Here is a 17120-nt window from a genome sequence, read left to right as displayed (position 1 = left end):
TCCTAATGTTTTACTTTGGAGGTGAACTCGTGTTGGGGTTCGACGTTTCAAACCAGGCCATCTTTGGGATTTACACTGTACACAATATGCAGCCAGCCAATATGCAGATGGAATATTGTTCACTGTGGTGTTATTTAAACAACCCTCATTCCCTCACATGTTACAACAAACGGTCAAAATGTTGCGTTGTCGCATTGTCGCACTGGTGAATGTTGCCACTTTTTGCTTGTTTTATAAGCGTGACAACGCGATAACGTCCCTCCAAGGATTCCATAGTATACGAATGTTGTAAGTTGAATTGAAGTGAGTAAGTTTGGTTCATCGCAGCTTTGAACAGTATGGCGCAGACAAACCTCGAAAGCTAACCAAATCAGAGCGATTCTGGGATTCAAACCCACGACCATAGGTTTCTGGTACGTTTAGGTACCTAAGACGACTGGGCCACTTAGCCCCATTAAAAAAACGGGGGGGCACGGGTGGCCCAGTCGTCTAAGGCGCCGCAATTCGCTGGGCACGCCAGAAACCTGGTTCGAATCCCGGTTATGTTTCTAGGTTTGCCAGCACCATGCCCGTGCTCGTGGGTTTCACCGAGAAGTGGTAAACGTCTGAGACCTGCATCACTTCGGCCTTTCCTCCCACATTAAGCTGACACGCCGTGATATAACTGGAATACTGTTAAAAGCGGTGTTAAAAACCCAACTCACTCACTCACTCACCATAACAAAAACCAAATGATAATTACGGGACAGTTCCGAGTACGCATACTGAACTAAATAAGTAAGGAATCATTGATATTTTGGGGGATATGTTTTTTCCAGTGAAGCGTACTGGTCATAAAATTCCATTAAGATATCTAAAAATCTACTCACCTGTTTTGTTAAGTGTACTTGGACAAGTTAGTTTAATTAACGCACGGTATCCCAATTGTGTGGATCGATGCTCATGATATCAATCACTGGATGGTCTGGTCCAGACTCAAATATTTACAGACCGCCCCCATATAGCTTTAATATATTGCTGAATGCGGCGTTAAACAACAAACAAACGAAACGGGAGCCTGGTTATATATATGTCCCACGTCGGTTATGTGAGAACTGGTCTATGTGTCAACCAGCCTCGAGGCAAAAACCTGCTTCCTGTGTTATAAATACAGTCATTACATCACTGCTGTCTCTATGAGAATGTAGGTCGTGACGTTATACATCAGTGTTATCAAGCTATCTCTGTGGGAACGTCAGTCGTGAAGTCAAAACAAGTTCGGCAAGACACATTGTTTCTTGGGGGATTTCTCAGCAAGGATCTAAATTAAAGCGACGAAACCCTTTTCACAGCCACAAGAAATCTTTAAAAGCAGAGTCGATTGTATGATTCAGACCAAGTATATTATGCAAGTATGAATCACTATCAAATAGTGAGGATACCATGTGTTCGCGAAAAGGTGAGCATATCCTGAGCCACCTGTTGTACCCGTCACAAATACATGCAAATGCAAGTCAATTGTCCAGCTGAAAAAAATCCCACGAGAACATGTGTAACATTGTAGGAATTACAAATGTAGAATGATTTGTTTGGAACCGGCCATATTATTTTCTCTGTGTGGGGGGTCGGGGGTCGGGGGTCGGAGGGGTCGGACTAAAATTTTATAATAATAAAACGTTTTCTTGATGTCCCGAAAGCAGTGAGCTGTGAGCAAATTTTGTTTGGCCTTTTCAAGAAGTGATACACAGAAAGATAACAAATAACAAAATATAATTTCGGACGTAATTCAAAATCAACATCTCGTTTTAAGTTCAAACAAAATCAGTAAATGGACTATCGTGTCACGGGATTGTCTGGTCTACCACTTGATTGTAAAGACAGGATAATTTATGGATGCACGACCTGTATGTTATAAATATATGACATTTGCATTCTTTTATTCTTTTCATTTGATTGAGAATCGGTTGTTTGTGAACCAGAGGCCTGTTGAGGAGGTTTAGCCAAGGCAACGTAGAAGCAGAAGCCTTGGACCAGGTGTATTCAGTCTGGCAATTAACTGATTGGCGTGATACAAGCAGTTCTAGAAACGACAACAAGAGGTAGAGACGAAGCAGAAACAGCATTAGCTTAAGACTTCCCTGATATCTCCTGATCATGAGCGAGTACAACTCTCTTGCTTCATGAAAAGGGATATTACGGCCATGCTTAACTCGTGAAATTTTAGTCTGTAGCTTCCATATTGGGCATTCTCTGGAAGATAAGAGATGACAGCCAGAGCAGTTAACTCAGGCGAGAGCTTTGTCAGTGTCTGCTGTCTTCACCTTTTCCACTACATCGATGACAGCCATGGCCATATTTTTGGCAACTGTAGTGAGTGAGTGAGTATGTTTTACGCCGCTTTTAGCAATATTCCAGCAATATCACCGCGGTGGACACCAGAAATGGGCTTCACGCTTTGTAGCCATGTCCGGAATCGAACCTGGGTCTTCGGCGTGACGAGCGAACGCTTTGACCACTAGGCTACCCGACAGCCCCTTTTGGCAACTATAACAGAACAGGGGATTTGGTATGTTGGCATCCAACCTTAACCTACAGTAGCCAGCACGACGTGACTGTAAGAATGATGGAAGACAAAATAAGTATGTGTTTGTCCATTTAATATGATTGTCTCTCTTACAGTGAATCGCAAATCATCGCCAGCTCCTTGTCAATGTAACTGATTCAATGTCAGTCTCTGACATGTCTGAGTGAGTTGGGTTTAACGCCGCTTTTAACAGTATTCCAGTTATATCAAGGCGTGTCAGCTTAATGTGGGAGGAAATCCCGAAGTGATGCAGGTGTGAGACGTTTTCCACTTCGGTGTATTGAAAATCGTATATTCAAAAAGTTCAATTTAAAATATAAACTTCCAAGCCAAATAGTGATCGAAAAGGAAAAAGTAAGATGTTCAGATTGGCATGACCTGCCTCTTGATAGAATGGGGCCCATCCTACCACCCATCTAGGCGAAGTAAGTGTCAAAGTGGTCTTTTGGGCAAAGGAACGCTACTCCTGGAACCAGTGCCCTCAACCAAAAGACTCCGGTCCTTCACCGACACAGGGACACAAAACACGGTTGGTTGGTTGGTTGGTTTGTTGTTTAACGCCGCACTCAGCAATGTTCCAGCTATATGACGGCGGTCGGTAAATAATCGAGTCTGGACCAGACAATCCAGTGATTAATATCATGAGCATCGATCCACGCAATTGGGATCGATGAGATGCATCAACTAAGTCAGCGAGCCTGACAACCCGATCCCGTTAGTCGCCTTTTACGACAACCATAGTCACTTTTTACGGCAAGCATGGGTTGCTGAAGACCTATTCTACCCCGGATCTTCAACCAACGGCAAACAGCTGCATGTTGCCCAATTTGGTCGCCTCTGACGACAAGCGATGTGGTGCTTGGGACACATTCGACCCCAGTCCGCACGGGGACATATTGTGTGAGTCAGTGAGTGAGTATGGTTTTACGCCGCTTTTAGCAATATTCAAGCAATATTCAAGCAATATCACGGCGGGGGACACCAGAAATGGGCTTCACACATTGTACCCATGTCGGGAATCGAACCCGGGTCTTCGGCGTGACGAGCGAACGCTTTAACCACTAGGCTACCCGACCGCCCCGACATATTGTGTGACATATTGCTCACATATTGTACGACATATGCATGACATTGGATTACATAGAAAAGTTGTTACAAATCAATATTTTCCGCTGTGTATTTTTAAGGGAACATACGTTACACAAATATGCATAAAAGTATAAATGAAATAATAATAACAATTGAAAACGACGAGTCTGTTTAATATCGGATTATCAAAATGGATATATACATCAGTCCTTTTGCTGATGATGAATGTACATATGAAAGACAATGAAATATAGTAAATGGAGTGTTCGAAGTAATACGAGAGGGTTAATATCCAAATTTGTATCCCTTTTGGTCCTGTTGAATAAACAAATAATAAAACTTGAAAATTCAAACTTTTAGTGATTTAACAAGAGACGTCTAAACTTAACAAATAGTTGGGTAATTATGCCGACAAAAAGAAACATAATTTTGAAATATTTCAAATATACTGGAGAATCAGTTGAAATCTATTGTAACCTTTAGAGTTACCGGTCTTTTTAGAGAAATATAAAGTAAATGCAATATTATATTCGGTGTATTATTGTAAAACTTATATTTTCCCTCAGCCTAGCAAAGAAAAAGAATAATATCACCACATTTTAAAACCTGGATTATCACTCTTTGTGAGTAAAACAAGAAAAACATGATAATTTACTCTTCTCTGTGTCCCCCACATTACATTGGTTCCCCACTGAAAGATTAAGGATGAAAGTTAAGGGCTATCTCAAACTTTATAGATAGATAGAGATAACTGACATAAAGTGGGTACATATTTTGATGATGACCCGAGATCAAACACAATAAAAGCGTTGGTTGTAGGAATCCGAGTATATCATAGGTATGTGTTTATGAACCACTGTACGACAGAGATTAACCCAGTCTAAAATAAGAAATTGCATCGGACATCATGCTTGTGCGTCGAATTTGAAAATGTGATTCAAATGTCAACAGCAAACCTTTTGGAATCTTTTACTGAGGCCTTGCATATTGTAACTACTGCTGTGCAAAGGTCGTAGGACGCTCTATCAAATTGTCGATGTCACGCAAGTCTGACCACGCGATCAATTTAGTCGTATCTTACGAAAGTACAGTTTGCAGGAGGAAGAAGTATCTGGAAAGCTATCCTTCCGGGGTAGGTGCTATACTTATACGCACTTTCGCATTCGACCCGTGAAGATCCGGGGTAGAAAAGGTCTTCAGCAAACGTATGCATGCCGTGAAAAGGCGACTATGCTTGTCGTAGGAGGCGACTAACGGGATCGGGTGGTCAGGCTCGATGACTTGGTTGATGCATGTCATCGATCCCAATTGCGCGGTTCGATGCTCATGATATCAATCACTGGATTGTCTGGTCCAGACTCGATTATTTACAGACCGGCGTCATAGAGCTGGAATATTGCTGAGTGCGGCGTTAAAAAACAAACAAACAAACCTTAAATGTCAGTAATCTTTGCTTAGTACAAACGAGAATATTAGTTTTGACTGTTTGCTACGTTAACAAAAATTATACTAAAGGTGACCATGAGTAAGTTCAATAAAAGCCATATTTGCAGGAATAGAAAATAAACTGTTCATGACAAATCAAACAATTATTATTCCAGTAAATGCGCTACACCAAAATAGCTGACAAACAAATGATGTCTTGCCTTGTCTTGTTATTAATCATAATGCTCTTGAATTATTCATGCTGTGACCTAGATATTCATGTGGTAATATATCATACCTCGAGCTCGCTGGTTATGTCCTTTGTTTTACATGTGCAAAAAACAATGGCACAAGACATGTTTTACCCGTTAACCCTATCTTCACAGTTATTAGATGCTGACTTGTCATAACACCAAGGACATAATAAGTAACACTAAAGATATTTAACTTCATCTAACCTTATGTTAGAATTGTTTTTTTATAATAATACCATTAATTGTTAAGTGTTAATATGATTAAGGCGTTGTAACATATCAGTGAGTGAGTGAGTGAATATGGTTTTACGCCGCTTTTAGCATTATTCCAGCAATATCACTGCGGGGGACACCAGAAATGGGCTTCACACATTGTACACATGTCGGGAATCGAACCCGGGTCTTCGGCGTGACGAGCGAACGCTTTAACCACTAGGCTACCCGACCGCCCCCAAAAACATATCAATATGATACCTCTTTAAAGGTCAGGGGCGGTCGGGTAGCCTAGTGGTTAAAGCGTTCTCTCGTCAAGCCGAAGACCCGCGTTCGAATCCCGACAAGGGTACAATGTGTGAAGCCCATTTCTGATGTCCCCCGCCGTGATATTGCTGGAATATTGCTCAAATCGGCGTAAAACCTCACTCACTCACTCACTCACTCACTCACTCTGATGTCCAACGCTGTGATATTGCTGGAATATTGCTAAAAGCGGAGTAAAAGCATATTCACTCACTCACTCATTCACTCATAAGTGGTCAAGCTATCAATATTAACCGGTTAACTAAGTCAGCGTTTCATAACGTCAAAACGTTTCACTTGCTCGACACGTCACAGTTGACACTGACAGTTGGACTTGGAAGGTTGAAATGTTCGTTTTGGTGGATTACATAACTGTTATTGTTTCTTTGATAACATCTGTTGTATAGTGTATAAGAACCTCCGGATCTGTAAATGAAGCAGGGGTGTGACCTCTTGAGTTTACGGAACAACTGCAGCTTCTCCTGCACAAACGCTTGAAGCGCATCTTTGCAGCAAAGGTTGACTCAGCACTGATGTCACAGTGTCATTTTGTTCATGATGATGTGAAGAGCTCACCCTTTATGAGCTGTCGGGGTTCTTCTGGTAGGAGACCAAATAGCTCTCTGATCTCGGCTTATCGCCTTTGCCTCCCTCTTTTCGCCATATTGATGAGATTTCCTCAATCGTTCTGCCTTTCGTTTCTGGTAAGAACATGAATACGAATATCCAAAACAATATGATCATAACGGTAAAAGGCACGAAGGAGTAGCTCCCCAGTCCTTTCTGGAAAGACAAAACAAAAGAATACATCTTAGAAAATGTCGAACGAGAAATAAATGTCGTTTTGCGTACTCATATGTATACTGTTATAAGAAAAAAAATGTTTGTTTGTTTGTTGTTTAACATCGCATCCAGCAATATTCCAGCTATATGAATGCAGTCAGTAAATAATCGAGTCCGGACCAGACAATCCAGTGATTGACATGAACATCGATCCACGTAATTGGGATCGATGCCATGCATCTACCAAATCAGCGAGCCTGACTACCCGATCCCGTTAGTCGCCTTTTGCGACAAGCATAGTCGCCTTTTACGGCAAGCATGACCTATTCTACCCCGGATCTTCACGGGTCTCTTACCATGGATCCTCACGGGTCTGTGTATGTAAATTCCTAATTTCAAAATTGGAATTTACATATCTATGTAAATTAAGTTCCTGTATCGAAAATAGGGGACTTTTAGTATTTTACCTGCATCTGGGGGAAGGCATAACCCACACAGAAATTGGCCACCCAGTTGACGAGGACAGCGACACTGATGGCGGACGATCTCGGCCCCTGGGAGAACAACTCAGCCACTATCAACCAGGGTATGGAACCTTGAAATGAGAAGAATAAATTGTGTTTGAAAAACCTAACCGTCAACATGTTTTAATTCAATTATGTTTAATAAAAGTGTGAGTGTGAGTGAGTATTGTTTTACGCCGCTTTTAGCAATAATTATTCCAGCAGTATCACGGAGGGGGACACCAGAAAAGGGCATCAAACATCATACCCATGTGGGAAATTGAACTTGGGCCTTCGATGTGTCGAGTGAATGCTTTAACTACTAGGCTACCCCACCGCTCCCTTTAACTCGTGATTTTTTGCACAATTAGTTGTCACACCTTATAGGTCTTATCAGTACCTTACATATTACACGGGGCAAGGATGGCCCAGATAACCACGGCTCCTCGAAGCGCTGTGCAGAGTTGCATCCCTTGGGCGTGCCAGGAACTTTTGATCGTTGTTGGGAATCCCATAATAGACATCATTATCATTCTAGGTTTGTCAGAACCATACCAATGCTTGTTGGTTTCAAAGTGGTAAACGTCTAAGACCTGCATGGCTTTGTGCTTACACTCTGTGATTTAACTGTAATAATGTTTGAAGTGGCGATAAATCTATTACAGTAACTCATTTATTGTATCGTTTTAAAGGCGGTCACTTTGCACACGTACCTGGTCCAAGGGCGAAGAAGACGACAAACAGGAGAGACGTGGCGATGCTTGCCACTTTAAACCACTCCACTCGGTCCTGGAATACACAGAACTTTAAGGTTTGTCGTTCATAGATAGATAGATAGATAGATAGATAGATAGATAGATAGATAGATATGTATATATATATATATATATATATATATATATATATATATATATATATATATATATATATAAAAGACACGATGTTTATGCTAATGTGCATCTTCCCGGGGCAGAGGAGTCCACTGACTATAAAAGTCAAGAACGACCCGTTTTATTACAATAAATATCTTGATTATCGATCAGATCGTGTTGTCTGGGCGCCGCCATTTTGTATGAAGCAAATGCAAGGGATATGAGAGGCGGAATTTGATTGGTCAGTAGGAGGACATAGATTGGACGTAACTTGTAATAGTCACTAGCGGCGCTACGATCCAGCCACGGCATTCCAGCTTTGTTCGGCAGGGGTGGAAACTGGACTTATTTAGTCAGTTATCCCCCTTGCCTCGGCAAGATGGCTAATGTTAGAGAGGGTAAATTTGTCATCAAGACAGAACTTTCCCTCGGGTACTTTGGTCAATCGATTATTAGACGATAGCCGTATTTGGAAAGCCAGGTCCCATCTCTGAAAAGGGACCCTCATATATAAAAAAATGAAAGTACTTTTTTAAAATTGCATCTTATTTGTATAAGAGGAAGCTTATGCTAATGAAATGTGCATTTTACTCGTAATTGTTTATCACAGTTTCTACATAATCCTCTTCCAACTCACCAGAAGCGAGAGGCACACTGTGATTAATATGCTAGACACGGCCATTCCGCCGAGACCAATGAGATGCAGTGTCCGTCGACCAACCCGGTCCATGAGTGGAATCGTCACCAGTGTCATGACAACCATGACAGCTCCCACCCCGCTCGTGGCGTGTGTGGCTGTGGATTCATCTAGCCCCGCCCCCTTGAACAGGTTCCCCGAGTAGTAGAAGATCTGTAATAAAAACACGAGTGTACTGAATTATGTCACCTTATAGTACACCCTCAGATGAAGCAGCTAGTCATATTTGTTAGTTTTAGGTATGTATGGTAAGTGTTGTTACCCTTCTTGGGGATCGGCATCTAGAGGATAAAACAGGGACGGTCAAGTCGGAGACAGTACACTGTGTCTGAGTTGGGTGTCCCTTTTAAAATGCGACATAAACTCTAATAATTCACTTGGAATTGTGTATAAAACAGTATCGTATATGAGAAGAATCCTGTGAGCTTGAACTCACCAAAATCATAAGTGAGTGAGTGAGTTGGGTTTAACAGTATTCCAGTTACATCGCGGCTTGTCAGCTTAATGTGGGAGGAAAGCCCGAAGTGATGCAGGTCTCAGACGTTTACCACTTCGGTGAAACCCACGAGCATGGGTATGGTGCTGACAAACCTAGAAACATAATCGGGGCGAACCGGGATTCGAATCCACAATCATAGGTTTCTGACGTGCAAACCAAAATCATATGATGATAAACATGTTATACTTGACGCTTCTCAATTTCTGTGGCAGTTCCTATTCATCTAAGTGCGCACTGTAGTTTCTTCAGAACTATGTTACCATCTGTATCCATGTTTCTGTCGGTGCGCTTGGGCCAAATGGGTTATGAGTGTACTTCTGGACCATGTATCAATGGTAAGATGCCCCTTTGATAAACGTCTTTGCTTGAATCACGTGACTTACCGCGACAATTCCCGAGAGTTGTTGCGAAAGGTGCATGACGATACTGATGATAAGGGGCATGCGCAGAGATCGCTTCTGAAACAGCTTGATAACGCTAACCTGAAATATATGTCAATAAGACAATTGTTCATTTTAAGAATTGACCTCAGTATGTTTTCTGCGTTTGAGGAGTGAGTGAGTGAGTAAGTGAATTTGGTTTAACGCCGCTTTTAACAGTATTCCAGTTATATCACGGCGTGTCAGCTTAATGTGGGAGGAAAGCCCGAAGTGATGCAGGTCTCAGACGTTTACCACTTCGGTGAAACCCACGTGCACGGGTATGGTGCTGACAAACCTAGAAACACAATCGGGGCGAACCGGGATTAGAACCCACAATCATAGGTTTCTGGCGTGCACAAGGGACGCAACTCTGCACAGCGAATCGCGGCGCCTGGCGACTGGGTCACCCGTTCCCCCCGCGTTTGAGGAGGTATAAAAGTAAACTATACACTGTAAATCCGCAAAATCTGCACATCGCTTCTAACGTTTATACCAACATAAACGAAAAAAAAGCATATTGAAATCAATTCTTATTAAAGACCCACCCAATCTATAATAAGCCAATCAATGGATTTCGGTTTGTGGAAACATGAGCGCAAACAAAAATGGTTGGTACGCCAATCAAATGCCACGGAATCATATGCAATTTATTTATTGTGAAGGCAATAGTTGTGTTGTTTGTTAAGTCTTTAACGCGTCTGTATCAAATGCAAATTGCATGTATTTATGTTTGTAACAGACGCTGTTTATTACTGTTTAATCACTGCTGACCGATCTTAAGTTCCTCCAATCATAATCCAGACTTACCTTGGCCTCGCTTTGAGCTTGTTCCGCCTCGATTCTCATCTCCGATATTTCAGCATCTACGTCTTCTATTCCGCGAAGCGACTGCAGCGCTAAAAATATTTTTGGGGTTACAGAAAATATATCGGCTCATAATTTGATGTAGCTGAAAAGATATCTTGCCTCCTTACAAAATCTCACCAATCCAGAAAGCCGGGAGGTGCTTTAAGGTTTTACTTTTGTCAAGTTATAAGACCAACGGTTTTACCCCGGATCTTCACGGGTCGGTTTTACGTTGCATCAACCAAGTCAGGGAGCCTGACCACCCGATCCCGTTGGTCGCCTTTTACGACAAGCATAGTCGCCTTTTACGGCAAGCATGTGTTGCTGAAGACCTATTCTATCCCTGATCTTCACGGGTCGGTTTTACGTTGAATCATAGAAAAGACCTGCATTGATGTTTTACATTTGAACTATGTCAAAGTAATGACCCTCTAAGGTTTATGTTTGACTGGTTAAAAGTCAAGATTGTTTTCACATGAAAATTCCATGACGTGAATCGAATCTGAAGCGACATATCATGTTTGGTATTTTAATCCAGTCTTTTTCGGGTCTGGGGAATAAGTAAACGTGTTTTTTTTAACTGTGCACAACGCTTGTGACAACATGTGTCATTCATCAGTTTGTGCACATGCACTGCCGCTGAGGGTTGAAATAACAGATAAATGCAACATATTTGATTAATGTGTGTATCAATCGAAAAAGATGTCGGTTCATAAATCGGTTCACAAAGTCATATAAGGGGGGGGGGGTGATTCAAAAGTAACAATATCCCTCCTCGAGATTTCCCCCTCCCGCCAAGACGTCATTCTCGGTTGCGAACCTTCACATAAATTGTTTTCTTGTGATTCGCACAGAAACATGGACAAACCTGTTCGTGCATCTTGTTCTCTGCCTTTTGCGATAAGTAGATGTCGCGGACTCTCCGGGCAGAATGGCATCACTATTAGCTGTACCACGCACGGTATTGCCGTCAAGCCTGGACGAGATTAACATAAAGACAAATGCGTGAGTGTTTGTTTGTTTATTTGTTGTTTAACGCCGGCCTCATCATTATTCCAGCGGTTTGTAAATAATTGAATCTGGACTGAACAATCTAGTGATTGGCATCATGAACATCGATCCACGCAATTAAGATACGATGACATGCATCAACCACCCGATCCCGTCAGTCGCCTCTTACGACGAGCATTGTCACCTTTTACGGCAAACATGGGTTGCTGTAGACCTAATCTACACCGGATCTTCACGGGTCGAATGCGTAAGTGCGTGTGAGTGAGTGATTTGGGGTTAACACAGCTTTTAACAGTATTCCAGTTGTATGACGGCGTCTCAGCTTAATGTGAGAGGAAATCCCGAAGTGATGAGTATGGTTTTACGCCGCTTTTAGAAATATTCCTGCAATATCACAGTGGGGGACACCTGTGGGGAATCAACCTCGGGTCTTCGGCATGACGAACCAACGCTTTAACCACTAGGCTACCACACCGCCCGCTGGTCTCAGTTTACCATTTTGATGAAATCCACGAGCACGGGTATGGTGTTACCGAACCTCGAAACTTAATCGATGCGAACCAGGATTTGAACCCACAATCAAAGGTTTCTGACGTGCTCAAGGGACACAACGCATAGGAAATAATGAGTGAGTGAGTTGGGTTTAACACCGCTATTAACAGTATTCCAGTTATATCGTCGCGTGTCAGCTTAATGTGGGAGAAAAGCCCCAAGTGATGCAGGTCTCAGACGTTTACCACTTGAAACCCACGAGCAGGGGTATGGTGCTGACAAACCTAGAAACTTAATCGGGGCGAGCCGGGATTCGAACCCACAATCAGAGGTTGCTGGCGTGCCAAGGCACGCAAATCTGCACAGCCAATCGGAGCGCCTTAGACGACTGGGCCACCCGTGTCCCCTTGGAAATAATGATTTACACCACGTCTACAAGTCTGTTGTGCATCTATTCTCGACAAAAAATGGTAAATTTCTTGCAGTATTGCAATATAACCTAGATGGCAGCACTGCACCTTTACATAGCCTCTGTAATTTATAAGATAATTTTCTTTAGTTTGTCAAAATATTTCAGAGATATGATTGTACTTGGAAACAAATCACTTTAAACACGTAAAATATTTTATCCAGAAATCGTGAGACGTACGTGTAACAGCCTATGCTTCAAACTTCAAATGATCATATTTGTATTATGTGAATTATTTTTGCGAAATATGAAATAGTAAAATAAAAAAAGTCGTATCGCATAATTTTAAGATTCCACATTATTACCAACAAATCATGAATTCTGACCCTGGGCTTGATTTGATCATAAAAAAGACCTTCCCAGATACTTGTTCGTGTGAACTTACATTTTACATATTTGCAGATAAGATATTGTCATTCTTACCCAAGAGAATGTCCCAGTATTCCTTGTTTCCTAATATCTCGGGGAAGCCGAGAATTTGCGAGATTAGAATACCGGAAACGACAAACAGCTGATGCAGTACACCCAGAGCTCCTCGGATGTTTACTGATGCGATCTCGCTCAGGTAGATGGGTGCTAGAGCCGTGTAGAGACCTGAAAGCAAGTACGATATATCTTGTAAATGCGCTATCGTGTCACTGGATTGTCTGGTGCATCACTTGATTGTCTTGGCAAGACTCGTTTGTGTACAGGCCACCGGCTTTGACGGGCAGGGTATGGCTGAGGGGGGTCAGGTGCCAAACAAACACTTACTTTTTATGCAAAGTGTGAGAGCAGTGGGTGCTTACAGTAGGGCAGGACATGCTTACCCTTTTCGCGAAGACCTGGTGTCATCGCTGATTTTCAGTGATTCATTCATATTTTTTTCGAAGCTACAGTAAACTACGGTTATAACGAACTAACGGATATAACGAACTAACTTTTTTAGTCCCGACTATTTGCTGTAGTTGTACAGTATAATTGCTTATAACGAATTACGGTTATAACGAACTAAATTTAGTAATCCCTTTGAGTTCGTTATAACCGTAGTTTACTGTATTTTGCCTTTAATGCCCTATGGAATCTATGTCAGTGTATAATCGTACCATCTTCCCGAGACAAGCATGTCCACTAGCCTCTGTCAAAGCCGAGTTTCCAACATTGCCACATGAAGGCTCTTTTATTGGCTCGACCCTAGCGCCACCTCGGGTAGATCACGAGTTGTGCCCCTTGTAATGAAAACGCGATATCCAGTCAGATCGCTGTTCTTATCACGTATAGCTTCTCAAAAGATGGCGACTACCATAAGCGACGGCCTAGTCGATCAGATAACGAAAACAATAGCGATTTTATCCCTGACACTAAACAAAATTGGCAATCATTGGAGTTTTCTAGGCGGTAAATCACTTTCCTACGAAGCTGTACCAGTCGTGGATGTTAAATTTGTGAAACGTTCTCTGATTGGACTACCGATTTGTGTGATAGTCATATTTAGCACAGATGAGTAGGCTTGATGTGGTAAGGGTGGATACAAGACTTTGATAAAAAGGCTAGTGGACGTTCTCACCTCGGGAAGATGAATCAAGGTTGTTTTCTGGCGTTGATGTTGTATACTTTTATTGTAAAAGAAATATAACATATCCCATGTCATTCTTCTCCGGATGCTAGATAGGAGCATGATCCGATAGTCCTCGCTACTTATAACAGAACCGCGAAATTTCGCGATGAATAATTATCTAAGGTAGCTGGATGTTTGCTAATATTAATAAACAGAAAACAAGCCATTCCGCCGATAAGGAGCATTCCTCGCAGGAATGACAAAAATTACAAAGTGCATTTTTGCAAGAAATATCCGTTTTGTAAGCGATAAACATCATCATTGACTTTTTATCACAATCAGAAATCGGGCAGACAGAAATTCAGTGAGGTGAGGTGAAATTGAAGATTATTGCACTTATATAGCGACGGGCATGTACGTGTTTGTGTTTGTGTGTACTAATCCGGACTGATGCCGATTTATAGTGCTAGCACACTGATATATTATGCCGCAGTTTAACATGAATACCCCACTCAGACACAGTACGCTGACTCCGAGCCGACCAGTCCTTGTTTTAGCCCCTAAATGCCGAGCGCGAGACAGGGTAACAACAAGTACCATCTGTTAACGTCTTTTGGTATGACGCGGCCGGATATCGAACTCCGGACCTACCGTTCTCCGGGCGGATGCTCTACCTCTTGACCACGGAGGCGGTCGAACCTTCAAATAGACATACCACAGTTGAATCCCACGACCAGCCTCCCGACAATGATCATCTCATAGGTCGCCGCCATACGCCCGAAGTACAGCAGAGCGGCAGCGCCAATGCCTATCACTGCGTTAATCAGAGAGCCATTCTTTCTGAAAATGACAACATAATATATCTTATCACTTAATATTTCATGATCGTGATAAGAAATTATTTTGGAAGACTATAGAAACATTTTATTTTTCAAGGCAAAAGACATACATTTTAATTTTTCCACGAGACACGTCACAATGTGTTTGTCTTAGGATGTTCTGGTTTGCAGAGATAAGAAAATAATGCTGTTATAACTTCATTCTAATTGCAATACACGCAGTCATGTCACTGATATCAACAAATACTACAGGTGCCTCGGTCAACAGGGTACGTCAGGTTCATGGTAGGTCACGTACAATGTACATCGGATACTGGATACGTTATACAGAAGGTCAGTCTACAAGATACGTCACATTCATAGTAGGTCACGTACAAGGTACATCGAAAACTGTATACGTTATACAAAGAGTCAGCCTAAAAGGTACGTCACATTCATAGTAAGTCACGTACAAGGTACATCGAAAACTGTATACGTTATACAGAAGGTCAGTCTACAAGGTACGTCACATTCATAGTAGGTCACGTACAAGGTACATCGAAAACTGTATACGTTATACAAAGAGTCAGCCTAAAAGGTACGTCACATTCATAGTAAGTCACGTACAAGGTACATCGAAAACTGTATACGTTATACAAAGAGTCAGCCTAAAAGGTACGTCACATTCATAGTAAGTCACGTACAAGGTACATCGTATACTGGATACGTCATACTAAGAGTCCGTCTACTGGGTATGTCAAATTCAGGTCACGCACAGGATACGTCACGCATGATGTATTTCATGTACAGGTTTGTGTTGAAAAGTAGTGCCAGAATCTGCATTCGCGAACGAGTAAATAAATACCTTGTCATGACATGACATGTTGTATGAACGTAAACCCACCTGCCAAAGTAATCTGCCCACAGTCCCGCCAACAAACCCCCGACGGCGCCACCGATGGCAAAGGCTGCCACCAGGACGGCAAACAGGTTGGTCTGAGTGTCCACGTCCATCTCTTGACCGTCACGTGATATGTCTGTGGCGTTCATGAAATCCTTGATCCTCTGAAAAAAAATGTAAAAATCGTAAATATGTGTATATGCTCTTTGACTGAATTAGCTGGGTGTAACGACGCTTTTAACAGTATTCAGCTATATTACGGACCCGTCTGACTTGGTTGATGTATGTCATCGATCCCAATAGCGTGGATTGATGCTCATGATGTCAATCACTGGATTGTCTTGTCCAGACTCGATTATTTACAGACCGCCGTCATATAGCTGGAATATTGCTGAGTGTGGTGTTAAACAATAAACAAACAGTTATATTCGGCGTGTCAGCTTCATGTTGGTTATTGCTGAAGGCCTCAGACGTTTACAGCTTCGGTGACACCTACGAGCACGAGTATGGTGCTGTCAAATCTAGAAACATAATCAGAGCGAACCGTGATTCGAATCCACGATCATTAGTTTCTGTCGCACCCAAAGGACACAACTCTGCACAGTGAATTGCGGCGCCTCAGACGGCTGAGCCATCAGTGTCCCCTGAATTTCGAAGGATATACATGGACGTGCAGCTCGTGAAATCCCATACATCCCGCTTTTGACACATGTAACGAATTATCACTACGGGCACACACGTTTCAAAAAGGAAATTCTATGAATGTTTGTGACGATACTATCTACATCTTCAAATACTATCTATCCTGAAAATACCATCGTACTTTAGAGCGCACAGGGTCAATTGTGACACGACAAGCAAGGCACGATGCATCAAACATAATGACAATAAGAGAATTATAACGAACATCATTTGTGTCACTGATGGGTCAAATATGGAGTGTGTGAGTGAGTGAGTATAGTTTTAGGCCGCTTTTAGCAATATTCCAGCAATATCACGGCGGGGGACCCCAGAAATTGGCTTCAAATATTGAACCCATGTCGGGAATCGAACCCGGGTCTTCGGCGTGACGAGCGAACGCTATAACCACTAGGCCACCCGACCGACCCCAAATTTGGAAATGTTCTCGATATGTTTACCATAATACGTTTTGAAAGCCTTATTAAGGCCTTCAATGCTGTAACCCTGATAACACAACTTTTAAGAAACGTTAAGCTGATATATAGCAATGGACAACGATGTAGGCAGGTCGTGGGAGCATTCCAGTCTAGTTAACTTCGCAAGGAGCGTAGCAATCCAGGAATAACAATCGAACCATTTTGACCCGAAACATATTTCCAGTGGGACTGTGATATAAAATGTCCACGCCTGAACGCATCCAGAAACATCCGGGGAACTCTGGGGATACTGCTTCAGATGC

At 42.2% G+C, this 17120-nt stretch overlaps 1 protein-coding gene across 2 annotated transcripts in view; it reads right to left on the bottom strand.

The window, feature by feature from the left end:
* Nucleotides 1-6393: 6393 nt before the first annotated feature.
* The window catches only part of LOC139460705 (solute carrier family 2, facilitated glucose transporter member 1-like), a 39835-nt gene continuing 29108 nt past the window's right edge, over nucleotides 6394-17120 (bottom strand). For both annotated transcript variants that reach the window (XM_071242184.1, XM_071242183.1), the window contains exons 4-13: nucleotides 15704-15864; nucleotides 14697-14821; nucleotides 12868-13038; nucleotides 11341-11448; nucleotides 10434-10522; nucleotides 9588-9686; nucleotides 8646-8858; nucleotides 7850-7925; nucleotides 7101-7228; nucleotides 6394-6633 (exon numbers count right to left, since the gene is read on the bottom strand). In XM_071242184.1, the coding sequence (XP_071098285.1) occupies nucleotides 6430-6633; nucleotides 7101-7228; nucleotides 7850-7925; nucleotides 8646-8858; nucleotides 9588-9686; nucleotides 10434-10522; nucleotides 11341-11448; nucleotides 12868-13038; nucleotides 14697-14821; nucleotides 15704-15864 (1374 nt within the window). In that variant the 3' untranslated portion in view covers nucleotides 6394-6429. The remainder of the gene's footprint in view (nucleotides 6634-7100; nucleotides 7229-7849; nucleotides 7926-8645; nucleotides 8859-9587; nucleotides 9687-10433; nucleotides 10523-11340; nucleotides 11449-12867; nucleotides 13039-14696; nucleotides 14822-15703; nucleotides 15865-17120) is intronic.

This window comes from Haliotis cracherodii, unplaced genomic scaffold (genome assembly GCF_022045235.1).
Source record: "Haliotis cracherodii isolate W230 unplaced genomic scaffold, xgHalCrac1.p SCAF_14, whole genome shotgun sequence".
NCBI classification, from domain to species: Eukaryota; Metazoa; Mollusca; class Gastropoda; order Lepetellida; family Haliotidae; genus Haliotis; species Haliotis cracherodii.
The sequence above is the reverse complement of the archived record's forward strand: the minus strand, read 5'-3'. Positions and strand labels throughout refer to the sequence as shown.